The 26129-nt window shown below is 42.6% G+C and overlaps 1 protein-coding gene across 10 annotated transcripts in view; it reads right to left on the bottom strand.

The window, feature by feature from the left end:
• Positions 1–4298: 4298 nt before the first annotated feature.
• The window catches only part of MTUS1 (microtubule associated scaffold protein 1), a 113165-nt gene continuing 91334 nt past the window's right edge, over positions 4299–26129 (bottom strand). For 9 of the 10 annotated variants that reach the window (XM_040556934.1, XM_040556935.1, XM_040556936.1 and 6 more), the window contains 8 exons: positions 19824–19890; positions 11957–12171; positions 11339–11444; positions 10225–10298; positions 10024–10119; positions 6939–7055; positions 5835–5932; positions 4299–4985 (listed from right to left, as the gene is read on the bottom strand). In XM_040556934.1, coding sequence (XP_040412868.1) covers positions 4769–4985; positions 5835–5932; positions 6939–7055; positions 10024–10119; positions 10225–10298; positions 11339–11444; positions 11957–12171; positions 19824–19890 — 990 coding nt within the window. In that variant the 3' untranslated portion in view covers positions 4299–4768. Of the gene's footprint in view, positions 4986–5834; positions 5933–6938; positions 7056–10023; positions 10120–10224; positions 10299–11338; positions 11445–11956; positions 12172–19823; positions 19891–20502; positions 20697–26129 lie in introns of those variants that run through there. The other variant, XM_040556944.1, reaches the window with a different exon arrangement.

Raw genomic sequence — 26129 nt, forward strand, 5'->3', positions numbered from 1 at the left:
GCAGCTCCAGATAATTGAGACCTTTGAGCAAATGTATACAGTACTGTTTTGAGTGGTGGTAGTTAGTAAGTACAAATAGCGTAAAGAAGGGCAGCTTATCCATAATATCATTAATCTGATTATTACCGTAACTAATTAAGGCATTGAACAGGCTTGCTGAAAGTTGTTTCTTCATAGTGCAGGAACCTAAAACAACATAATTGATATGATAATAAATGTCAGTGAAAGACTGAAATGGCTATGCAAGTCTCAGGAAATTGGCTTCACAGAGAATATGCTCTGATGCCTGTGATATAGCTGGCCTCTGGAAATAAGGTAGCTACAAAAAAAAGTCCATGTAGCAAGCAGTAGGACCAACTTAGAAAATTATCAGAGAACTACTTCTTACACAGTCTTTCTCATTGCCATTAAAAGGCATCAAGAACATGCATTGTTACCACAAATGATTAAATAGGTATTGTATAATTTTAGAGTATTACCCAAATGAGGACTTTGTACCCCCTCTTTTTTCTCTCCTAGGCAAGCCTTTAATCTGACCAAAGTAACTTTAATAATCTCTGAGCTTCTGGATGAGGCTGTGTAATGTTTTCATTCCTTTTTGACACTTTATCAGAAAAGTAAAATGCTTTGAACTACAGGAGCTGTGCCAGCATCTCAAATTTCAAACTGTTTTTGAGCCTTCAGTTGGACAATTCATTTCCTTTAAAATATTTAGTGAGTGGGAGATAGTGTCACCTGTTCAGACTTGTTCAATACTATGTCGCTTCATGTGGTAGCATCATTTTCTTGGTGACAGTTTGGCAGGAAAGAAAACGATTAAGTAAATCCATTGCTGCATAATTGCACGAGTAGTGTCCCTCAGGTTTAATAGTTACACGTACTGACCATATACAGGTCTCAGACCTGATGGTAACTACAGAAGCAGCACCTTTAAGGAAGAACTTGGGTTTTCTTCTTCACTGCAAACGGTAAAATAATTCTCATCATCAGAAATTATGAGAAAAAGTCTTTATTTTACCATGTATTTTAACATAGCTCATATTTCCCATAAAGCCTCATGGGCAGGCCTGATTCTTTCTGCCTTGATGCAAATGCACATTTCCATGTGAATGAATAGTGACACAAGGCAAAAGAATGATGCCTGGGAAATGAAATCTTAAGTGATCTGTCAACATCATATGCCTAAACCTGCCACTATTGCTATTTCTATTTCCCTACCCTAGTCATTGCTCTGCTAAAGCAAAGCAGCAGCAATATACTGCTGGTATTTTTCTTAAGATTAAGGGTTCAATTATTATTTCAACTTTCTGATGACTTTTTAAAAAAAAAATTCCAGCGCAGCCCTAAGTTATTTCCTTGTTGTCAGGCAACTGCAGTTTTGAAGAGCAGTGGTTACTTGCTGTCTAGAAGGAATTTCCCGCACGAATCGCCTGATACCAGGTTACATGCAAGTATCCGCAGAGTTTGTCATGAGAAACCAATCTTCAATTAGCATAAGGAAATGATTCAACTCAAGTTTTACTGCAAGTATAGTGTAACTCAGTAAACACACACCTTTAGAGAAAAGTATTGCAGAGGCATGAAACATGTTATGGATAGTTTGAATGACAACAGACTATTTGGTACAGTTACAAGTGTCATTGTGACTTCCTATGAAATTTATCACTAGAGATAGTTAAGGTGGAGTAGCTGAAGAAAAACACTTGTATAATTGCTCAGATAGCACTAGACCTTTAGAATGCATTAAGTAAGCAGGTTTCTAGCTTTTTATGAAAGAAAACGGTGCTAAAGAAATCAGAAATATGTAAAAGTTACTGGACCCAAATAAAGCCTTTGCTAACATATAGTATTAAAATTGAAGCTTGAAATATTAATACTCAGTTAAATGGAGGTAAATAGTGAAATGAACAGAATATTTAGTTCTTTCTGACCAACAAACTGTAAGCAGGTACTTACATGGTCTGATTTTGATATACAAGAATTACTTGTTTCTTCTTAACAGCATTAAAAGTTCTACTCGCAAGCTGTATTGTTAACTTACCCCTAGAGTTGCCCTCTACAGTTTTGTATTACTTACTATGCCGTGCTTACTGCTCTGTACTGGTAGACTGGAAAAGCTTTCCCCTTCTCCACTACATGAAGGGGCATACTGTATCTCATCATCAAGCATCTGAATGTATGCTTCTTGAATGTTTTACCTGAGGCTCTGACATCCCAGCTAAGATGAAGTTCTTAACAGTGCTAGACATCTGTTTTTGTGACTTGACTTGTTAGATCGCTAAACTGTGTGGCTTTTCTTACAGAATCCTGAATAAATCCTGAATAAAGTGAGTATTTTTGTAAGAGGAATGCTTTAGGATGCCTTTACCAGGTATATTCACGTTGGCTCCGTAGATTAAACCAAACATACTCAAGTATTTTATTATTGCATAATTCTGTGATGTTATCTACATTCTCTTTTTTTTTGAACCAGCCACGTCGAACTGAATAACTAATAATCATAAGCAAGCTCTGTATAATTTCTGCTTACATCAGAGTGGCAGTGCATAGTTAAAATTTTCTAAGGGTTAGGTGAACATTAATAATTTGTGCAGTGAAGCTTCATTATTGCTGTTCTGCTGTACTGAACAGGTGCTAAGAAATGTTAAGTATTTAGAAGAATGTTCCTTCTTAGATTAAAGATCATTTGACTAATACAAGCAGAGAAAAAAAAGCCTTCAATCAGTACAAAAATTTATTTTTTAAGCATTCGGCTCAAATACACATAATCAAATTTCTTTGACCATAGCAAATAAGAATGTTCCAAGCTATACTTTAAGCCAAATTTTAGCCCACAGAGGATTTTCATAGTTAAATTTGAAACCCCTAGAAAACATTTTAAGTGCTGACACCACTAACAGTGGCATGTACAGTGCTTTAAAGAGGGTTAAGAGAGCATAATGTTCCATAAAAATGGCACCCTTAATTTGCACATCATGTAAAATTAAGTAATAGTCAGCCACAAGTTCATTACATGTTTACTTAGTGTGTGAGCACTGTTAAGTCTTGTTTTTGTGTTTGTCATTACTAGCCAAGATTTTTCAAGTCTTGGGTAACATGGTTTGAAGTGGTTCTCTAGTTCAGTTCCCTACACTCTTCCCATCCCCTTGATTCCTGTTCTCAAGCTACCGGAAAACACAGGGAAACTTAGATGTGATTTACCGTAACAGTTAACCATAGAGCTAGTTAATAGCATTAGCTAAAACAAGTATTACGATGGTTCTGGAAGTGGCACTGTAAAACCCAGGTTTCTGTAAGCACAGAGAGTTTTGTAATACTAATTTGAAGTGGAACCTGTGTTTAGTAGATACACTGCAGAGATCTTAAAACAGGTCTGACCAAGGGAGTAGCAAAGCTACGTGATTACCTCGTTTAAGCTGAAGCTCAGCATACAACATTTCCAGAAATGCTGACACCCTCAGCCTCCAGTTTCAGCAGGCAGGACAATTTTTTCACCTACTCTACAGAATCTCTCGTACAGGATCTTTTGCCAAAGGAACTGGCAAAACACTCGATATCCTGCAGTCTAAAAGGGAAGATACAGCAGAATTAGCAAGATAACTATCCACAGCTACCACCTTCCCCTTCTTCCACAGGGAAATTTAGCCAACCCCGAGGAAAGTTAATACAAACGCTATAGCTTGAAAAACAAACGTCACCAGATACACTGAAATTCACAGATAACCTAAGATTCTTCTTGAGAACCGAGTTAAGCATGCACCTAACAACAATTATTGCATTTTTCTCTTTGGCTTTCAAATCTTGTTTTTCCTCAGCAATGGACATGCTGTTTTGAGGAAAATAAGTGATTCCTTTTCCTCAGGTAAGATGATAAGTCTGGGCATCTAAACCTGCAACTGTACTAAGAACTTTTGACCTTTGGGGATAGCCTGGTTCTAATTCGGATTATGACCCTGTTGACTTGAAAGCCAAAATCCACTGTAACCTGCAAAAAAAGAAGTCTCCTCGTAATCGATGGAGCTGTGCATGGATATTAGACCAAGAATCCACCCATAATATGGCTGCAATTCAATTTGTTTTTAAAGTTCATTCAGAATAGCATACACAGGGGGCCAACACGCTAATGAGACAATTGACAACGCTTTTCACACCATTCTTGTACTGAACTGAAGTCAGAAAGATAGAGGAAACTGATCTACAGTACTAGTGGCAGTTTCTCCTCGTTTCTGTGTGCGGGTACTCTTTGCTAAAAGCATGCATACTGACACCATTATTAAGGAAGTACATGTCAATGTATATAGTCTTCAGCTTTTATCCTTTTATTACATACACAGCAAAGAAGGCAGCATTAGACACACGCACAGTGTGTTACATCCATTCCATCCACAGCACGCACGCACACACGCACACACAGCCTTTAAAAAAAAGTGTCTGTGATAAGGAACATATTATAAAGGTTGTGATCGTTATCTCTAAGCCCCTGAGCTTTTTCTTATAGTTAGGTGAAAAGGCAATGAACAAGTCTTTCCTTGCTCTGTAAGTGCTTTGTGCAACGATGTCCATAGAGGTCATAAACAAGTCTTTTGGGGAGAAGCAACGTGAGCATCTTACTCCCATATTCTCAGTTTCTTATCGTCATTTTTGCACCAAAGTTTCCAGTTATGTTTAGTCGTCATACTCAGCTAATATAGCTTTCGCTCCTGTGATTAAAGTTAGGATCAGTTCTGCAGATCACAAATGAAATGCAATCCCCTTTCTCTCAGAGATGTCATCTCGGTGATACTGTAGGACTAGAGAAGTTACCAGAATTTCGTGGGGACTGAAGAGGCACGGATGGAGAACTGGGAGACAGTTTCCTTGGGCTGCATAGGTCACCGTTGTGCAACTTCCATAGAAGTTCTTCATTTTCCATTGACAGACGTTTGTTTACTTTCGATTCTTTCTCTAGTGACTCCTGTAAAACAGCTTGCTCGGTAGAAAGTTGCCTGCAAAAGACAAATTTACATCAGAGAACGTAACCGAAGTTGGAGGTTACAGTATTAATTGTTAAAGGACAGTTTGAGCTTGCATAAAATCTTGCTTTGATTACAAGTAAATTACTTCCTTAAAGTGAGAATTAAAGAAGGATTGAGCATGTTTACAACCTTGCTGGATTTAGACTTGTAGCTTGCAAAAAGCAGGAGAAAGTTCCAATAAGAAGCACTCCTAAAGGCCAGTGAAGATGGCCAGGAAAAGCACCTGAGAAGTGAGACTTATCTTACTTACAACGACCGATACTTTTAAACAGCCCTACTGGAGCTTTTGGGTCCTGTTTCAGGCTCAGCTCTACAAAGAAGCTGAATTTCTGTAGTTTCCTTCAAACTAAAAGGGTTTTCTCATCCATTAAAGTAACAGTTGAAGTTCGGAGAACCTCAGACACATTTTATCCAAGTTAAATGTTGCTGTCATTGCTAACTAAAATGTACTGGTCTTTCCACTGATCAGAATTGGGCACAAATCACTCAACTGAAATAGTTACAACTAAAGTCAGGTTTAGCTTACAAGCCAGTAGTACTTGAAGGACCTATAACAATCTATTGTAAGATGACATTTCTGAGTTGCTTTTTCTCCCTGAAACATTGCTTTGGAGAACTGAAGGGTGAGCCTTTACTTCCTTACAGTCTGTTTCTGCTTGGTTTTCTACATAAGAAAGCTCATCTGTAAAGATAGAAGCGGGGAAGGGAGGAGTGTGTTCTTCTACAGATAACTACAAAAAAATGGTCACTAATATTTGTACAGATGGAACACCTTCCCCAGGTTAATAAGAACATCTAAAACTCCGAGATCTTTTTCACCTTGAAAGCTCCATGTGTTTGTCCATCCGAGCTTTTAATTCTTCATTTTCTTGCTGAACCTTCTTTAATTTATCCATTAGGATGGTGTTGTTTTCCACCTTAGAACAAAAGGTCATAGTTTAAACTAAAAGCCGTATGCATATATTCAAGTTACCGACTTAACTATCATACAGCAGACATTCCTAGTCTGAAGGTTGCAGACTTTGTTGCAAGAAGCACAAAAGCAGATAGAGTGACCGCAGAGCAATGCGACACTGACCAGCTATCGCAGCTGAATATTCTGTAGTAGCTACGTAGGCCTACTTACCTTACTCTTGCGTAACGCTGGCATTTTGCCACTTGTGCTGATTAGATGCCAATAAAGAGGAACTGGCTAAGGTATATGCTGCTCGACGAGCAGATTCTAGTAACTTCCACGAGTTAGAGGCAGCAGTTTTATAGGCTGTTGCAGACTGAAGGCTGTCTAGAAATAACGTGCTAGAGCGATGAATCAAAGAGCTCCCCTACATAAACAACTCTCCCTGTTATTTCTGATTTCACTTCATTGCTGCAGGATGTTACCAAAAGTTAAGGAAAACGACCATTTAATAACTGGTTTATGTTCCAAGGGCTTCTCTGCTGTGGCAAACTTCTGTCAGAAGAGATGAAGGTTTACAAGTAATTTTCTGGTAATTGGAGATCAGTGGTACTAGGCAGCACACAATGCTGTGCACCACTGAAAAACTGGCATGAACATATTCCCTTGTACCCAAACCTCTCTCTATACTTCCTCATTAACATCTTGCCTAAGGAAATATTACAAGTGTTCAAAGGCTCCGCCCAGGATAAGGGCCCTGTCCTGCCACAAATTAGAGTTTATACAACCCAGTAGTTGTCTTAAGAGGTGGAAGGGCTACTTGGAGCATCTGGTAATTCCTTCCCCCTCTTTACAGCCCAATACAAATGGAATTGTACCTGCAGTGTGTCTCACATTATTATCGCATGTTTCCTTTTAAACAAACACAAAAATTGATCTTTGCGTGCGAGTCTGACCAGCCTGAAATCATTACCAGAACGTAACTCAGAAGCACGGTCCAAAACTGGCAGACCCCAAGGGAAACTCACCAGTTTTTCCATCTTCATTAGCTTTACATCCTGCTGATGGAGTTTCTCATTCTTGATCTCCAGCACTGCTTTCAAACTTTCCAGCTCCTGTTCCAGATACATAATCTGCGGGTTTTTCTGAAAGATTTCCACAAAGTTTCCTTATTACCCTGAATTTCATGAACAATCTATTTCTCTATTTAGACAGAGCAAGAAAACAGAAATTGTAATGACAGCTGTAATTTCTAAGTGAAATCAAGTCGGACAGGTTTGAACGAGAAAAAGATCCAGTACTGCTTTTTAATCTGATTTGGTTTGTCCTCATTTTACAGTGGCAGTTACAGTTTTTCTTAGCAGGTGTTCAGAAAATACGTTTTGTACACATGTGAAAAATCCTTGTGAGTCAAGGGAAACCACTAAAGCTGTCACAGCCAAACTTGTTTTGCAGGAGTGCCGAAAGGCTCCCTCTAAGGCTAGGAGTTCCAAAATTTATTTCGTATTACTCACAACCCATCCCAAGAGGTAATTAGCATAAACATTCGAAGAGTTTTCAGGTGCCGAAGTAGTTCAAAAAGCGCGCACAGTTTATACAGCTATGAACTTGGCTGTAGCTGACTTTCACTGTTCTGTACCTGAAAGTAGCTAGCTCGTAAGAAGAAATTAAACATTTTTTCTTTTACATTATTACTGTTACGTTACTGTGTATTACGCTGCTTTACATCTATGACTTATCTACAATACAGCAAGCCAGCACTTGGATTTTTTGGGGGGGGGGGGGGGGGGGGGGCGCAGAGCAGGGTCTGTGTTCGTCATGGATGTCCTTTCCAAAGTAAGGAGCCATTCCAACACTGCAGAGTAAAACATTCTTAACGTTTCAAAGGCAAAGTCACAAGCAAAAATACAGAAACAGAACAAGTCTCAGTCCCTTTCCAGGTACTATGAGTAGAAAACAAACAGAGGTTAATCAGTGATTAAGTGTATTGTATAACTAAGTTTATCTTTAAAGCAAACAAAAGTTCTTTTAGCACATTTTGGTAAAAGTACCAAAAAGTACCACGTTGAGTAACAGCTTCGTTGCCACATCAAAAAACTTAAGACTCGGAGGGAGATGCTTGCAGTTCTGGGGGACGCAGTCCACAGAGCGGGGGCTGTAAGGTACAGAGCCAGCACATTTCGCAGGTAACACAAAGGCCCAATTGTCTGTGTCTCTTCCATTCTGCTGCCTGCTTTTAAGGACTGTGGCATATGTGATTCTTGTTCAATTTCTACTTTTGAACATAGGTCAGTGTGAGGGTACGCAGTACTGTCTCAGAGAGAGGCAGACAATTTCAACTTAATTCCTCTCTTTTATGGCTTTAAATGGAACCTACAAGCTACGGAGAAAAACTAACCTGAAAATTTTAAGTGCATTTTGCTGTCTGTTCATTTTATTTTTCCTTTCTGCCCTTTCTTTCTGCATTAAAACATCTTTAAAGTTACATCTCAGCCACCACATCAGCTACTCATAGTACAACACAAAGCCAGATAACAAGACTAAAGGCCCTGAGAAGATTCTAGCAAAAAAGATAGGAATATCAAGTTGATGCTATTTACATAATATTGGAAATGCCTCTATCTTCAAAGGACTAATGGGATTTCTGGCAGTGCAGCATGTGTGCTTACTACAGAGCAATACACTGTGTCAAATCCTTATCTCTGTACAGAAGCCTCAAGCTTCTAAAGCGCCTTACGCTGCCAGGATGCAATGCGTATTTGCAGCTGCGTAAAGGCACTCGACTAGTGCTCTAAACTGAAAGAACATCTGAGCATTGCTGTGGGATACAGTTCAAACTGCTAAGTGCAGTGTGCAACGTAACATGTTCTGTTTGCTATCACCTCTCCCACTCACAGCAACACTGATTGCAGATTCTTCTGGCTGCAGCTCTACCCTGCCACTAGGATAAATAGCAAGAGAGGAAAAAAATAAATTAAATTTCAGTGAAAATTAGAGGAGCTTCTCCTAGGTAAGTCTGCACTTTTTACACACAAAGCAGATGTCTTTTTCTGGCTTTTTCCTCTCCCAAAGCTCTGTGAATGCCCAACAGATCATTTTCCATCTGAAGGGCTCCCTGTAGCTGGACAGAGGTCACGTTACTGGGGTTCTGCTCTGCTCTCCTCTGACTGATCAGCTCTTCCTCCATCCCACTTTTCTTACTTTCTGCTCTCATCTCACTATCCTCTTTCCAAGTATGTAACTATCCCTCTATTTCAATTTCTGACTTGAGTATTTGACCAAGTCTTAAAACAGGGAGTGTGCTGGAAGACAATTCTCAAATTAAGTAGCTGAAGCATACAAATCAGCTATGGCCAACCCCCCTGTAATTAACACTATCCCATCATGTCAAACACAGACCAATTACACTTGCACATGACCTGCTTTCCAGGAAACCAATGCAGACTGCCCATTTAAAGTAGCAAAACTGACAAAATCTGGGAGGTGCCAATAACAACGCATCCTAAATACTTTTTAAAGCATAGAATTTCTCTTCATGTAATACTGTAGCAGTACTATAGGTCACACTGGAAAGATAAGCATGTTTGTATCTAGCCATCCCCAGTGCTTGAAAGGCTCCTCTCAGAGCACATTTCTAATCCCAGGAGCATCACAGATGACAGCAGCTTTCAGAGGAAAAGCAAGACAGAACAAAAGTTTATCTAAAAGGTTCATCAGCAACAAGTATGAATCAAATTCATTAAAAACTCAAGTACATGAAGAGAGGTTTGTTGTAGTGGCACAAGACAGCCCACGCCCTGATCATGGTACTGGCAGAACATTTATCGACTCACTAGAAGCAAGCTATGATACACCTTTGGCATACAGTGAGGTCTTTAACTTAGACAGTAACTTACACATTCAACAGATTTATATATTTATAATGGTAAGGTTAATAAACAATACTGTAGCTCTTGACAAAAACTTCTGGTAGGCGATCCATTTAAATAAAATATTAGTAAGTATCAGAGCTCTATCAGATTTGATTGCACACCTTTCATATTATGCAATAAAATAAACCCAGGCTTACGAGATCTGCCCCTGCCTGCTTTACTTTTGAAGATCTGGACTTACAAGATTGGCTTTTTCTTTGGCTATTTGTTTTTGCTCTTCTAATTTCAGCTTCTCACTCAGAGATTCGTTTTCACATTTTAATTCATCAATTTTTTTCTGAAATGAAAAGATGGGCGTAGTTAGGCCAAAAATTCACTGCTCATCCCCAAAATGCCTTTTTGAAGTTTTAGACTGTTGCAATGACGCAAGCCTTTAACATACCTCTAGCAATTCCTGCTTCTCTTTAAAGGAATCTTCAAGCGACTTCCTTTCAGATTCATGGGCATTCTTGAGCTCTGCAACAAATTATTTTTTGCAGATTTTTAATACCGCATACAAAATGAAAACTCTTTTTGGAAAGAAAAAGCACAAAAAGCCAAAACAGGTAACGCACAGATGCAGAGTCAGTGACAACATGGAAAGCTCATTTATCACAAACTGCTCCAAAGCCTGTACAAAGCATCAGACTTATTTATTGCTGCTTCAGATTTTCTGGTTGTCCCCTGGCATACACATTTCAGTAGCTGATGAGTCAAGTTTGAAAGCGTTCATCTACACGCAACAGAAGGATGAATTGAACACAAGATCCACATCTGACGAAAACTGAGTTTCTAAAGGGAAACGGAACAACAACAACAAAAAACCTGTGTCTTCCAGGAACTTCTAGAAAAAGATTTCCTTTCCTACTCTGGAAATATCACCCAGAAGAGCTAGCTCTTCAACTGCAGAGGAAGTGTCACCAATTTTAAGGAGGTGAAAGGATCACTGGAAATGTGGTTGCCAAGTGGAGTTGGAGGGAGGATGGAAATCACCACCTCTTAAATCAATTAGATGCAATACTATTTAAAACAGCACACTTAACCCCGCCCTCCTTGAAAAACAACCTTTGCCCAGTATCCTGAAAACATCGTGTAACATTTCTCAAGTTGAGAAATGTTCCCATGTCAATCTGGGGACTACACCACCCTATTCATCCTTCATTTCAATTTTGAGGTGCTCCATACAGAAATGGGGAGGGGGGGGGGGAGAGCAGTTACTCATTACCTTGACATTTTGAGGGCAGACTGCACCTTAGACACATCTTTTACTGAAAGAAAAAGTCATCTCCGCCCATGAGCGGTTTTGAAAGTTTCCTTCAACTATAATGGGATTGTGGTTATGTCTGTGTGTAAAATGGGACTTGTTCAGTAGGAAAAGGAGGAATTCAACCAGCATTTGTAAAGACAGCTGACCAGCAAGAACAACGAAACATCCTTATTCAGGTTTGATGTGTTTAAGGATTTTTGTCCGTAACTAGCAGCGCTATAACGTAGGTACTTGAACACAAAATACTTGCCCGAAAAAGAGGATTCGTATTCCTTTTTCAGTTCCTCTACTTTTTCTGAGTGGCTGTTTTCAAGTTCCAGCTTAAAGTTTTCATGTGTGATATTTAAATTGTCCACCTGCAATACGACAAGATGATTTTTTCCCCTTAGTGTGTGAACTTAACCCTTGCTTAAAGTATTGTTCCAGTGGCTTTAGGCCATGCATGTCTACTTAACATATAGTCACAGGAGAAGCTAAGCCACATACAACACTTAATAGATGAGAACAAAACCTTACAGTTCACTGATACCAACAGGAGGATGCGTGCACATCACACACATGGAGTTGCTGCAAAGCAAATTCACGAGCCAGGTGGGGTTTTATAAAGCTTAAAGCTCAAGCTGCCTCAAACAGCCAGTAGAGCTCCAGAAGTAATTGAAGCTTGCAGCACACTACCAATTTCTAACGTGTTTAAACACAAGCTTACGATCTGGACAGCTTAGTGCAGTAACATTTTTTTAATTGCAGTGAAGTGGAGTTTCACACTAGACAAAACACCTTCAAAAACAGCTAAAATTGGGATTCCCTGAAGACTCATTTATAGCATAAAACAATTACTAGAGAATATTCCTACTTAAATGTCACAGACCTGCTCCTGGAGTTGCGCTTTGTACTTCTCAGCTTCTTCGATGCAGATACTTTGGAGCTTCTCACATTCTGCAGTATAAAACTGTTTAAGCCTCTCCTCCAGTTCAGCTAAATCACTGTGATGTTGCTCATTTAATTTCTGCAGAAATCCTTCGTAAGCAACCTGCAGTTCATTCCTGTCTCTCTCCAATTTCTCACAAGCTGCAGAAGTGGTTACTGAGGATGTCAGAAGAAAAAAGAAGTTACCCGATCAAGTTCAATGCTAATTTCACAGTCTCTCGTTACAGGCATTAAAGATGGGGAACACAGCACAGCAATAGGGTTATACAAATATCATTTGTCCGTGAGACGAGTGCCACCTCCAAGGACACATGAAAAGACCTTTGCAAAATACCAAATACACCGTTCTGTGTATTGAGAATTAATTGAATCTAGTTAAATCAGGAGCCCACGCAGAAAGCACAGCTGTGACAGCTTGTCATGATGTAGAAGAATGAATGTCTCACTAGAGATACTGGAGTGCTCTAATAAAAAAAAATTAATTGGATTTGCTACTTCACCTAATTTGATCCCATTTCGGGAGCGTATTTTTCAGAGCGCTTCACTTTTTGATATATAAGCCACTTAGCTGAGATTAAAAGCGTTAGTATCCCGAAGTCCACCCATTCGGCACGCTGATCACGCTCAGATATGCAGCAGAGGGTCACTGCAGCCTGCCACAGACTGCCCTACACAGCGTGGCACAGAACCACCAGTCTGAAACACACTTGGTAACATGCACAGACCTGAGATATTTAAATATGAGCTTCAGAAATCAAACACCAAAACACTGGGCCGCTCTCCTCACACCTGTATTAATACAGGTAAGCTGAGAAGACTGCCTCGGTTTGTCTCTGTGGTTACACAGCTGATTAAAAGGCGAAATAGAAACTAGTAACTTGTACTTCTGAGTGTGAAATTTAGCATTCACACCTCCACCCAGAAGGGCTGGAACAGGAAGAACCATTTTCTCCTTCTAATACAATTGGAGCAAGCACCTTATGCAGCCAAAGGCTGGAAGCAAAGTGGAACAGAACCCCTAACAGAAGGGCATGGTCACTGACCTTCAGCAACACTGCTTCTACGCAGACCTCACTGCTTTGGTTTTATGTATATAGATCAGTCAGATGAGCGTCTACTTAAGAGAAAAAAATCAACTCGAATGTTAACGTGATCTTGAATGAAATACAGGGCAAGCCATGCGTACACACACTTTACAGCAGCTTGGCACACTGCCCAAACAGTACAAATAGAAACTCCCTATAAAAGCATTGGAAGATCCATATTTTTTGTAGAGGCATTGCAGGAAATTCTTATCATAGCTTTGTTTGAGCCTTAAGGTATGTGAATTACAGTATCTTCAAGGACTGACTCCTGGACTAGTCGTGGCCTCAGCTGTCATGGGAGCAAGCAGTCTTCCCAAGTAGAGTGCCTGAGCTTAGACACGTGTCAGATCCGCCCCCCTTTGCTCATCAAGAGCGAGAGAGTAAACGAATGATACTGGCACTCTCGTCTAAGGAGGAGGTAATGAAGTCTTGGCCCTACTGCAACCACCCCGAACATCACTTGAACAAGGAAGTGTAACAGTGGGCTGTACTGCGTGGAAACCAGTTTGTGCATATATCTGTGTGAATTAGTGGTGTTTTTTTGTTGTTGGTGGTGGTGGGGCTTTTGGTTTTTGTTGTTGGTGGTTTGGGGCTTGTTTTTTAATAAAGAGCAGGCTTAGCTTTGTGCTAGTTCTGTTTGAAAGGCCTGCTGATCAGGACAGTTTCAAGCCAGGCTGTTCATCCTGTGACTGGCAGTGATGCAACTAAAGGCCGAATAGAAACCCACCGCAGCATTCTCTGCAACTGAAGCCGATTTCACAGCTTTCTAGACCACCACCAAGTAAGATTTTTATCTTCCCATCTTAATTCCTTCCATGAACTATTGTTAAGATTCCTTTGGGGAAAAAAATAAAAAAAAAAAAAAGCATTTGCACTTCTATCAGTCACAGCAGTACAGTTATGGAATGTGTATGCTTTGCATTTGGGGGAAAAAGAAACATGATAGACAGGGGACATAGTTATATAATGCAAAGAAACAGGCAGAGAGCCAAATGGAGGCATTATACAACCAGCCCCGTGTAGAACTGATCTGACCATTTACCGCAGAGCAACAGGAGTATAGCCGAGAGGCAGCCTCACGTGCCTCATTTGAAATAATTGTAGCAAAATGCTTCAAGTGAGCCACTTCCTCTAAAACCAACGGGGGAAGCAGCAGTCATCCAATTCTTATTTGTAAGGGCAGAGCCATCCATTTGCCTCTACATTTGAGCTAAAAAGAATTTGCTGCCTGGCCTTGTCTTGTCTTTAAATGTCAGCGTACAGAACTTCAGATGATGCAAAATATCTCAGAAAAAAGTCCAAGAGCAAACCACGCCTTTGTCAAAGAGAGTAGCCACAGCAGTTCTCGCTCAGCCAGTTTGCAATTCAGATTTACGAGAAGACGGATGTTACAAGGGCAAACAAAAACTAACTTTTAAAACTTGCACTGGCAGCTGAACGTCGCATTACCTTGAAGGCGATGTCTGGCCTCCACAAAGCTGGAGGCTGCTCTGCGTCCTCACAGAGTGCTCCTCTGACCCGAATCCTTGCCGTCCAAGCAAGGAGCAGGACCACCACACAAGAAGCGAGCTCCCAGTATCATGGTGGTGCAAGAAATTGCGCGTGCGATGTTTCAGCAAAAACTCCGACTGAAGAATTTATTTCAAACTATGCGAAGTCCTGTACGCCAAATGGTTTGTCCCCACACTCAGAATTCAAGTGTCAGCAGCAAGTATTTTTCACAGCCTATCCATCCCCACGCTGAATAATATAATTAATTATATGCATATAATATAATTAATGACATTGCCTTGTTTTAAGAAAGGGACAAGCCACAAAAACTGCAGCTAATCCCTTGGTCTGGCTACTCATCCACAACAGGGGAACGCTGCAAAACTCCTGACTAACCAAGGTTGATGACTACTCAAGAGTTTTCTCATAGAACTGGTGCTTGATTAGGAAGCAAAATGTGCAACTGGAACGTGTGCTCTTCCAGTAGTGCATAAAATCTCTATTTCAGCTTCTTTCCCACTTCAGAGACAGCTGAAGTGCATGCTTCGGAGCTTTTGTGCTTCCTCTGCCTCCTTGAAGCACTTCCCTCCACAACTCCACATCTTTATTATGCCACTCATTAAGAAGACCACAGACTTTGAGCTGAAGGAACAACAGGAGACAAATGGTCAAATGGCATTTGGAAGAAAAATCAGATGAAATGGTGCACTATCCATCCACCCATTAAGTTTGCTCTAACACTACACTACATCTCTAACACTAAATAGTTTTAAGCTTTCAGGCTGCTTATAGAATATACAGAATGGTGGACTTGGCAGCCAGAAGCAAGATTGCTTCATTATTGAAATAGAAAATCTGTTAATATTTTTCCCCACTTGGTTGTCCCAGTCAGCCTGGGACAGTCTCCCTCTGTATTATTACAACACAGAGCAAGATTAATCCATGTTTTAATGCTCAACACCTGTTTATTACCCATGAAGAGCCTGGTTCTTTTGGGTGGAACCACTACCCCCAGCAATCACAGGAAGCTCCTGACATTTGGTAACAGCATGTCTTCATATCAGAAATGTTTTCGACATGTAAAATTAACATCCATACGTAGCTGTTAACAGCGGCCGCTTCCATCTCACAAATTTGACTGCAAAGCTTTCTGTGTGCCAGCAACATCAGCCAACACCTAGAAACAGAGGCGTGGAGAACCAGGCACCAGCAGCTCCCTCCGAGAGCACAAACCGCGACAGCTCCCAACGGCACGAACCATAGCCCCAGGTCAAGGAGAGGGCTCCAAAAGTTGCCCTGTTTTGTAGAAACCCCAAGAAGTGTACTGCACGTTCCCAGGAAAAGCAGCCGAGGGATAACAAGGGATAAGCCCTTACAAATGTGTAATATCTCCTCCTTTCTAAATTTAGTTTGGTTTTACTCTAATTATATAACAATTCATTGTAACTAAACCAATCCAGTCCTTATGGCTCAAATGCTTACATAAAAACATTTCTCAGCTTACTCTCCCCTAAAAGCCGCCATAGCTCAGAGAAGAGAAAACATAACGTTGTTTTGGAATCCTAAATTGAATTACTTTGAAGCAAAAGTTATATTCGTAAAGTTGTCTAAGTCACTCACTGGCCTAGTTATGATTTATGAAATGAAAACCCATTAGACTGTCTGACATTTCAAAACAGAGGTCACTAGCACAGTAAACTGGCAGCATTTTAATAGGTATGGGGGATGTGAAAGCCAGTAATTGCCAGAAAGCATCAAGTATTTAGCATGGTGTTTGTTATGCCACACCACATAACGTTTTATTGCTCTAACTTCATCTTTCACGTAGGAATATTTATGAATACCTTCCATTGACCAGTGAGTCTACTGCAGAAACACAAGCTCATTTCCTTCCCTACAGATTTTTTGTTGTTGTTATTACCCAATAATTAGGTCACGTTTCTGGCAGACTCTCAATATTGGAAATCCTTCTACCCAAGCACGCTTTCCGTTTATGACCAAGTTTCTCTCGGCGTTACTTCTGTCACAAGACTAACAACACGTGGCGTTAAGCCGTGTGCCACAGTCTTGTTCTTGGGCAAGTTGAAATGAGCCAGGTAAACCAAAAGCACGCTTTGAGCTACGTTTAAGTGGGTTTGGTTGAATACATATATGAAACACTCAGGTGTCTGCCAGGAAGAAAGTTCCTATCCTACAATACTGCAAATGCTAGAGTATCAGCAGGCAGGGAAAAGCATGGAAAGATAGGTTCCCCCCCCCCCCCCCCAAATAGCTGATGGAAATGTCTAGCTGCTGTTAACTATTTTCAAGAATTACCATAACCTGACAACCAAATCATATCCACTCCATCTGTTAGTAAAAAACAACAGCCTTTTCATCCCAACCTCCAAAGGACTCTTTAAAGGTCATTTATTAATAATAATAAAAAAAGAGCAGAAAGGGATTTCTGAAGAAAGTACTGTTTACCAATCGCAGTACGGAGGGGTTATATGTCTGGCTGTCGGGGGTGCAGGCAGGTCCCTCCTGCCCACTGACAAATGCTCCTGCATTGCAGTTTTCGAAGGGCCAACACGTCGGCTGAGTCAGCTCTGCAGCAGCTGGTGCATAGCAGCACTGGCCTGGATCGTGTCCAGCAGGGCTCCAAAGCGACTCCAAAACAATTGGAAGCACAATTAATGTTGGGGAGTAGTTTCGTACCTCTGAGGAAACGCAACTCTTATGATTTCTACTTACGTAATTAAACGGGTAACTAGAAATTATTTATACATCACCCTGTGTCTTAATAAGGAGAGAAACAGGTGCCAAACAGCATTCATATCTGCTCTAGAATCCGAGGACCAAGGTGTTTACATTCAAACCACCAAGTTCAGTCTTTGTGGCTGGAGGTTTTAAGGAAAGCCATGGCTGATGATGAAACTGACCTCCTTGGAAAAGCCTGTCCCCAAATACATCATCACCACTAATCCTCACACGCGTTTCCAGCTACTGAAAGCAGAAAGCAGACAGCGTCTGGTATGTGTCCTCCGCACACGGCTTGGTGACACGGTGGCTGTCAAAGTGAGAGCCTGGGACTGCAATGCATATCTAAACCAGCCCCCCACCCCAAAATGTTTACACGCAGTCGTTAAACAGGAACGTATTTGGGTAGAAAGGGGATTGCAGCATAATCTAGCAAAACGGACAGTTTGATAGCAAGCCAATTTGGTTTTGCAAGGTAAAACAAAGGAGCTTGGGAGCATATGCAATTAAACTTCAAAGGCAGAAACTGAGGACTCAAACCTGCAAGGTGCACGCTGCAGATTTCATGCTCCTCTCAAATTTGGCAACATCCAGTGCACAGACTATGCCAAGCTGGACACACCTGGTTCCTCTTCCTAGACCGCTCGTTCCCAAACTGCGGAACAACATGCCTTAAAAACACATCAGCCTGAGCCTGCGTGAGGCAGTGTGTCCATACAGCCAAAAGATGACTGAAACTGAACTTAACTGTCTAACCAGCCTGTGCCTAAATGATGCTATGAACCCAAAGTTCTCAATCCTTACCTCAAAACAACCTATGGGAATCTTAAATTCAGCTCTACCCATTTAACAGGGGAAAGAGAGCTGATTAGCAGGTGTGCATATATAAATCCATGTTATAAATAAATCCATATATAAATTCATAAATCCGTAAATCCATATATATAAATCCATGTTATATTCACAACACAACTCTGTGGTTCACCCAAGAAGTTTCCTCACTATGACTCGAGTTCTACTTTTGTCACCGTGGGGTGACACAGTGCTGGCTGCTGCGGGACACAGCCCTCTGCCCTCCTCACAACCCTTCCCTTGCAGCAGCAGCTCCTCCAGCCAGGCTGCTTGGAAGCCCCCAGCCTTCAGCAGGCTCCAGGCAGGCATTGGCACAAGGACACGAGGCCAGAAGGACCCAAGGCTCTTTCAAAAGCAGCTCCTGCAGTGCAATCCAGACACTTCGTCAGCAGAAAGGTTAAAGATTGCAGCATGGGAGAGGTCACTGAGCACTAAGCTCTAGAAAAGCCCCAGCTTTCTAGTGTTGAACTTTCAGGAAAGAAAGCTTGACACATTTCTGTGGTGCGTTTGGTACCTTTGGTACTCTCTTGCATCTACCCAGGCTGCAAGGCTCTCGCTGCTTGTGCTGCCCCCTGCTCACAGACTGCAATTTCACACAACACCAAGTAAAGCTCCCAGAAAGCTGCATTTCGCAATAAGCTCTCAACTGGACACCAGTAACGGTGACAAGGAGAAGCTGTGCTCTGCTGGTTCAGCTGGGGGTAACCCCTTCCTCCCCATCAAGCTTTCAACTCTAATTAGTCACAGGAGTTGCCCGCCCTATTAATCAGCGCTAATAAATAGATCTGAACACTAAGTGCACCACCTGCATGGAACAAGACCTACACTCCAGTTTGGTTGAGACAACACTCAGCTTCCAAAGTATGTGAAAATAAACACTTCGACTCCCCAGTAATAAGTGATGTATCTGAAACCACTGCACTCTTCACTTCTGCTTTTAGAAGGTTTTTTTTTTTCTATTTAAAGGGGCTCCATCCTGACAGAAGTGGACTCTTTATAAAAACTCTAGTTTCATTTTCAAGCACCCTCAGTTTAATTCAATGACTTTTTGCACTCCACAAGGTGATCCTGCTTTGAGTTTGAACAAGTTACATGAAGTTGCCATTAACGCAGTTAAATCAAGCTTCAAAGTTGGCAAAAGCAGCCCTTGCACATTACAGCTCAATTTCGTATTATAGCTGACCGCTAGGATGAGTTCAAAGATGTAATCTCATTAGCCCGACACCATTGCCTTCTATTAATTCCCCACTCATTCACCTACAAGTCACTAAAGCAAAATGCGAATTTTGCGCAGCGTATTTCACAGGTTTATGGATTTTTGCTGCAGACCTCTAGAGTTGGGGCTCAGACAGTGTGCACGTTGCCAGACATCCCCCCGCCATTTTCTGAAAGTGAATTCTTTGGTCATCAGACGCGTGTTTCGTGAGGAGGCTCCTCAGGCACAGGCAGCTTGGTGCCAGGGATTCAGTGAACCTGGGGCCATGCTGCTGAGGCTCCGAACGCAGAGATGCAGCATCTGAGCAGGATTCAGCCAGGGAATTAAACGCCTGCCATTACAACGCCACGGCATCTGTCTTTGCAGAGATCCGGTCTGCCCCATTTCTGCTTTCATTGAGATTAATAAGATAAATAAATTCTTACCCAGTTCTCCTCGAAGGTTAACTAGCTCCTGAGATAACTCTTTGTGTTGTTTCAGTGCTTCCTCCCTCTGTAGGAGAAAAAACAAACAAACCCAAACACTGGTTACTAGCGATCTGGACAGGGCACCTTCCAATAATCAACTTATATGTGCTCTGCAGCAAAACAAGCGGCAGGAGCAAGAAGCCAAGACATGAATCATGTAAGGATAACAGCCCCACCGTTACCAAACACACAGATGTTCTCCTGTCGTTAAGGAAGTTGTACTCTAAAACGAAATAATAGCTCTGTTGGTTGTTTTTTATTATTATTATTATTCCAGGATACCACGGCAATCTGAATCCTGCTCCGCAGCACTCGGTCGCACACTTTATGATGGGTGGAGCGCCGGGAGCCCTGGGCACAAGGCAGCCGATGGCTGACAAGGGCGCAGGAGTGCCCGAGGCGGGCAGGGCACCTTGTGGGGTGCGTTACGGGGTGGCCATCGCCCCGCACCCCCCGAGAGCCAGGAGAGGAGCACAGGAGCCCCCCTCTTCTCTCCCCTTGCCAGCTCCTTCCTCCCCTCGCCGCGCCCCGCTCCCCAGCATCACTACCAAAAAAAAAAAAAAAAAAATCACCCCAAAAACCCCCAAACCCCGCACCCCGAATCCCCGCCCGATCCAGGCGAGCCCGGCGGCGTTACCCTGGCTGCGGCGCACGGCGGGTAGGTGCAGAGCCTGCTGCCGGAGCAGCCCATCCCTCGGGCAGCGCCTGCCTCCCGCTGCCGGCACCGGCTCCCCCCGAGCCCCGGGCTGCGATCGGTGCCCGCCCGCGGGAGGGGGGGGGGGAGAGGTCCGGGGGGTGGCGGAGCCGGGCGCCGCCGCTTTTCGGGCTTTAAAGCGCGGAGGAGAGGAGCGGGAGGCCCGGGGCCGCTGGCTTTGTGCTTCCGCTAGGGAACACCGGGAGGAAAAAAAAAAAAAAAAAAAGGAAAGAAGAAGAAAATAAACCCGCCCCGGCCCCGAGCCGCCGGGGCTCGGGCAGGCAGGGGCACGGGCGCCCCGAGGCGGCAGCGCCCCTCGCAGCCGCACGAGTGCCACCGCCGTGGCTCTGAGACGGAGCTGGCGCTGTCACCACCGTGCTGCAGCCGGGTGGCTGCCTCCGCGGGGTGAAAACCCGGGCAGAGCCCTGCCACCCCGCACGAAAAGCCTGGGGGCCAAAGTCACCCCACACAGAAAGCCCCGGGGGCCAAAGCCACACCACACAGAAAGCCCCGGGGGCCAAAGCCACCCCACACAGAAAGCCCCGGGGGCCAAAGCCACCCCCCCTGCACAGAAAGCCCGGCCATCCCAAGCCCCGCTCCACCTGCCTCTGTGGGCTTCCAGGAGGGCGCACGCCACAGGGAGCCACTGAGGGGGTTCCTCTCCCCACTTCTTGGGTCACATACTCATCCCTGATTCTAATTCTCACCCAAAAAATCATCCCTGACCTGATCTCCCACAGCCCGCTTGGGGCAGTGAAATATCACGACCTGCCTCCCCCTCGGGCTGGTGGCTGCATGGCAGGGCAGGCCCCTCGGAAAGGCCGCCGTTCTGGCTGGTGCTTCCCAAAGGCCTGCCTCATGGCCCGCAGAACGGCTTGTGTCTGGTTTTAATTAAAACTATTCTGATCTCTGTGTCCTTTCCACATCAAATTAACTGACTGACCAACCAGAAGCCAAAACCTCAAAGTAAAATAGGAGACACTGCTCTCCTGACTTTTTATTTGGGAGCTTCTTGCTTCCCGCTGCTCTCACACCATTTTGCTTTTTACTGGTGCTGTTGATCCATAGGCCCTCAGCCTTCAACGCACCCACTCGTGGTTTCCCAAAGCAAGAAATCCACGCAGATGTGAATCATGACCCCCATGAAAGAAAACATTCAGGAAAGGCTTCCCATCAGGACCGCCAGCCATCTGGTAAAATACCAAAGACAACTCATATAATCCAGGAAGGGCCATCTTCAGTATTTCATTGAAAGGCAGTTATGCAGGTACTTTTGTCAGCATCAAGCTACCTTCTAGCTCATACTTCACAGGATTCTAGGTGAAAATCGATACCAGAAATTGAAAGAACAGCTCCACGAGGCAGGATCAAGCAGTTTTGGCCTTGCTCATTTCTCCAGATAATTTTATTATTGCCAGATTTATCCAGCAGCACAATCCTTGGTTAGCTGTCACAGACTCAAGGAGGGTCTTTATAACAATTTAAAGCTGTTTCTGGCAAAATTTATGAGCTTATGGCAAGATGATGGAGGATGGCTGGGTACCTGTTTCTCTTATTTCAAAAGAATCTGTTACAGCTGCGCAAGAAAGCCAGGCTGGCTTTAGCAAAAGCATTTATGCTACCACAAACGTGGAAGCAGCAGGAAGACATGAGAACAGAGCTTGGGGACAAAAGCTTTGCCACAGGCGGTACCATTCGAGTGCACCTCTCCTGTAAGATGCTGCAAAACAATGTTCAGCATAAAGCAGGAGACCTGGACATTTCCTGTAACGTGAGAGATTAAACAGTTAAAAAAAATCCTTCACAGTTTTTGAGGATTTGTCAAGAAACTCCAGGGGGATGTGTGCCCAATAGCAAGGACACCTGGGAAGGCGAGGTATGCTCTGCTACATCTGGAGAGAAACATAATAGCAGGGAAAAAAAGGTACGAGGTAGGGGGGTTGGAGACCGTGACAGTTTCAAAATGACAAAAATGACAAGTCAGGAATGGAATAAATTACGAGATGTCTTATTCATGCTTTTGTTACTGGCAGTTACACAGTGCAGTTACCGGCTCAAGAGTGCTTTTTCCTGGCAACCAGCTGGTTTTGCTGCAGCTCTAAATTCCAACAGACCAGCCCGGTGAACAGACCAGCCTGGTGTCATCTTAGGAGAAGGACGACAGTGAGGACGCATAAATGGCTCAAGAGTTGCCATCCCTCTGCCTTAAAAGCAGGAAGCTCCACAAACGTCCACATTCCACAATGAACACAAAAGGTATTTTAACACCGAGCATTCCAGCAGCCAACCTTCCTGGCCATGTACCTAAGCCGAATATTCAGCTGCGAGAGCCACAAGGTATCCCCAAGAGCTGAGCTACAAGCATTTCCCAAGCGGCCGGTGTTCCCCAAAGACGCCGCATGGCTCCTTTTGCGGACCCCAAATCTGGGAGCAGGCAAACTGTCAACTCCTGCTGCTGCTGTGTTTCCTAGCGAGGAGGAGCGAGTAGCCAGACCCCTGGTTTTAGGTTTCTCAGCCCACCCCTGTGGCTGCCCAGCTGACATGGCCCCGGCGTGGAGCTCTGCCCTCTGCTTGCCAGTCAAGGCTTCGAGAGCCACAGGTTGGCCATGCCCAGCTGAAGAGCCCTATTTTCCTTTTGCAAGGGCCCCCGCCACATTAAGAACACAAAAGCCCTCAATCAACAGCCATCCAGCACAAAACAGCAAACTACGGCAGAAAACAGGTTTTGGGTACGCTTGCCCGATAAGTTAATGCCACCCATCCAGCAGTAACTAATCACTAAATTAAACATCGCAGTTTACATCTTCAACCACACTCCCTTTTGAAAACAAAATGCATGCTCTTATGGAGTTGTACTAAAGAAAGAAAAATTCACAAGAGCCACTACTGAAAAGTTTACATTTATGTACCAAAATGCTTTTTTGTTTTGTTTAGAAGTCAAGCAGCTATGTGGGACCAACATCCGTACAATAAACCTCCATTTGCCTGGTCTACCCCATGCAACATATCTCCTCCTCCAGGATTTCTGCAGCATTCCCAACTTCTCAGCAAATTTCAAGAAACTGCCATGTACAAAACCCCACTACTCATTTTTTCATTCCCGGGTTACTGTTTCCAAATCTTCTTCAAAATTGTTCTCATGAGAAGCCTTGTACTGCAAATTCCCACATATTTTCTATCAGGTTTGGAACAAGTATTGCACATAGCTCCAACTGAACTCTGTGAAGTACCACACATTTCCCATGGAACAGTCACAAGTGACTTCTAGGTCCTGAAATATTTCAGGAAATCAGGTCGTGTTGTGGGACTTTTTCTGTGACACAAACATATCCTGCCTATACTGGGGTGTTGTCCTCTTAAGGAGGAGATACGGAGTGGTCCCTGCCAACAGAAGGGGGAGAAAGGCTCAGACGATGCCATTACAAAGCACCCATGGCAGCAAAAGCGCAGGAGGCTTTGAGTCAGCAGCAGTTATGCCTGTTACAGGCAGAACCGCAAGGTGGAAAGAGCTCTGATCGGCAAGGCTGCGGATCAGCCTTCTAGCTTTATCACTGATACACTTCTTAAACAAGTCATTTCAGGAGTCAACACACGTGAGAGGAGGACAAAGTTCCATATATAAAAACATTAGTTTTTGAAACACATTTATTAGAACAGACTAAATAAAATTTGTCCAGAGTCTGTAAGACAGAAATTCATTAGTGCAGCAAAGAAAGGAAGCACTTAACTGTGTTTCACTGTCATATATAGGGTCAAATTGATTTTATTCTGGGAAAAGAAAGCCTGATTTTGAAAGCTGTTTAGTGTCAAACCATAAGCACTTGCTCCTATACCAAATTCAGAGAGAAATATTATTTATTTTAAGATACCCAAAGGTTATTTGTAAGCAATTCTACAACATGAGTGAAAAGATGAGTATGATCACTGGCCTTAACGTAGAAGCTGAGTCATGTCTTTGTATAAACTCCAGTCACCCACGTGGCATCAGCTATAGCTCGGAGGTAGTTACGCAGGGGTAACAAAAGGGCCATTCATATCCGTTCCGCAATATTACATTTGCATTGATTACTTTGGTCCTTATGTCGGACTACCTCTACCAGTTCCTGTTCCTTCTTTGTCCTTTAAGCAAGTCTTCTAATTAGAAGTCAGCAATTTTAGAAATTGTCTTTTTTTTTTTTTTTTTTTTAAACTCACCCATCCTCAACCCACTTAAACATTGAAATATCATCTCTTTCACAGTACTCAGAGGCAAAAGCAAGCTAAAGTTAGCCAGGTATCACAACACACAGCCTTTAACCCCCTTCTCCAGGTATATTTTTGAATGGAGGACCAGACTATTACTGCAGTAAAGTGAAAATGCAATTAATAATCTCAAATCAACCAACCTACAGTGAAATGATTATTTCCACATTACTCTTGACATTGTTCGCGTGCTGCCTTCTTATCAGACAAAATAAGCAATCAATTTTCACCCGCCCTTGACTTATTACTTCAAACAGAACCCAGTTAAGTCTCAGACTACAACTCTTCTGCGATTAGCTGAGAGAGACTCCCTGTAACTTCCAATATTTGACTTCTCTCATTTATGAAGCATCAAATGTTTGTTCCCCAATGTTTAGTATGTGAAACACTAAAGCAGAAAACCAGCCAAACAGGATTCCTGTGAGTCACTTAATATTTAATATGGATCTTGAACTTGTGGGCTCTACACTTGTACAATCATTAGACAGGATCTTATGCTCATATGAGAGCTCTCTCTTCCCATTTTGAAAAATGGCCACCTGTATGCAATAGCTTTACAAAGCTAGGTCCAGACGTAGTAGTAAGATGGGCTATTTAACCTTACAGCCCATTTTCTACTCTATAAGATTTCTGAACTGTAATATTAACTTTATGTCACACAGAATGACTCTTCTTCCCTGTGAAAATTCTCATCTCATAAGCAAGTTCACCCTACTTGAGCAATTGTTTAATTTTTCAGTATTTTCCCAAATTTGCCTCAATTCATCTCATCTGAGCATGTGACAAAGTCAAAGTCTTGAACAGATATGATACAGCTTGACAAATTGCAATGCCATAACTTGAGTTCTCACATCTATAGAATTATAATTACCTTTATCAAAATTTTTAAAGGTTAGGATAAGAGATCCTATGATGCTTGAGCAAAACATTACAGTATTTGTTCTAAGCCCTTCTGGTTTTAAGGCTGTTTAGAATTTCTTCTGAAAATGCAGTACAAAAAGAGGGAAACAAGAAGCAAAGATGTTATTTTCTTTCTCCCACGAGGCCCTCCCTTTTATTTCAAATCTGCAATAGTTACATCTAGCTTGCTACTGTCATCAACTGTGCATCTTCTTTAAAAATTAGGAGAAACAACAAGGTAGCCATGGGAATTAGCTTCTTTGTCAGGGAAGGCAATACTGGCTACCTGAAACATGAAACTTGTTTTTAAAGTCAAAGATTTATTTTTCTCAGCACACCTTTTGCTAGGACTAGCTACAGGGCTGAACTTTCAGTTCTCTCCATCACCCCTTCTGAATACCCAACCGTACCCAATAAATTTGGTAACT

The sequence above is a fragment of the Cygnus olor genome, chromosome 4, assembly GCF_009769625.2.
Source record: "Cygnus olor isolate bCygOlo1 chromosome 4, bCygOlo1.pri.v2, whole genome shotgun sequence".
Lineage (NCBI taxonomy): Eukaryota > Metazoa > Chordata > Aves > Anseriformes > Anatidae > Cygnus > Cygnus olor.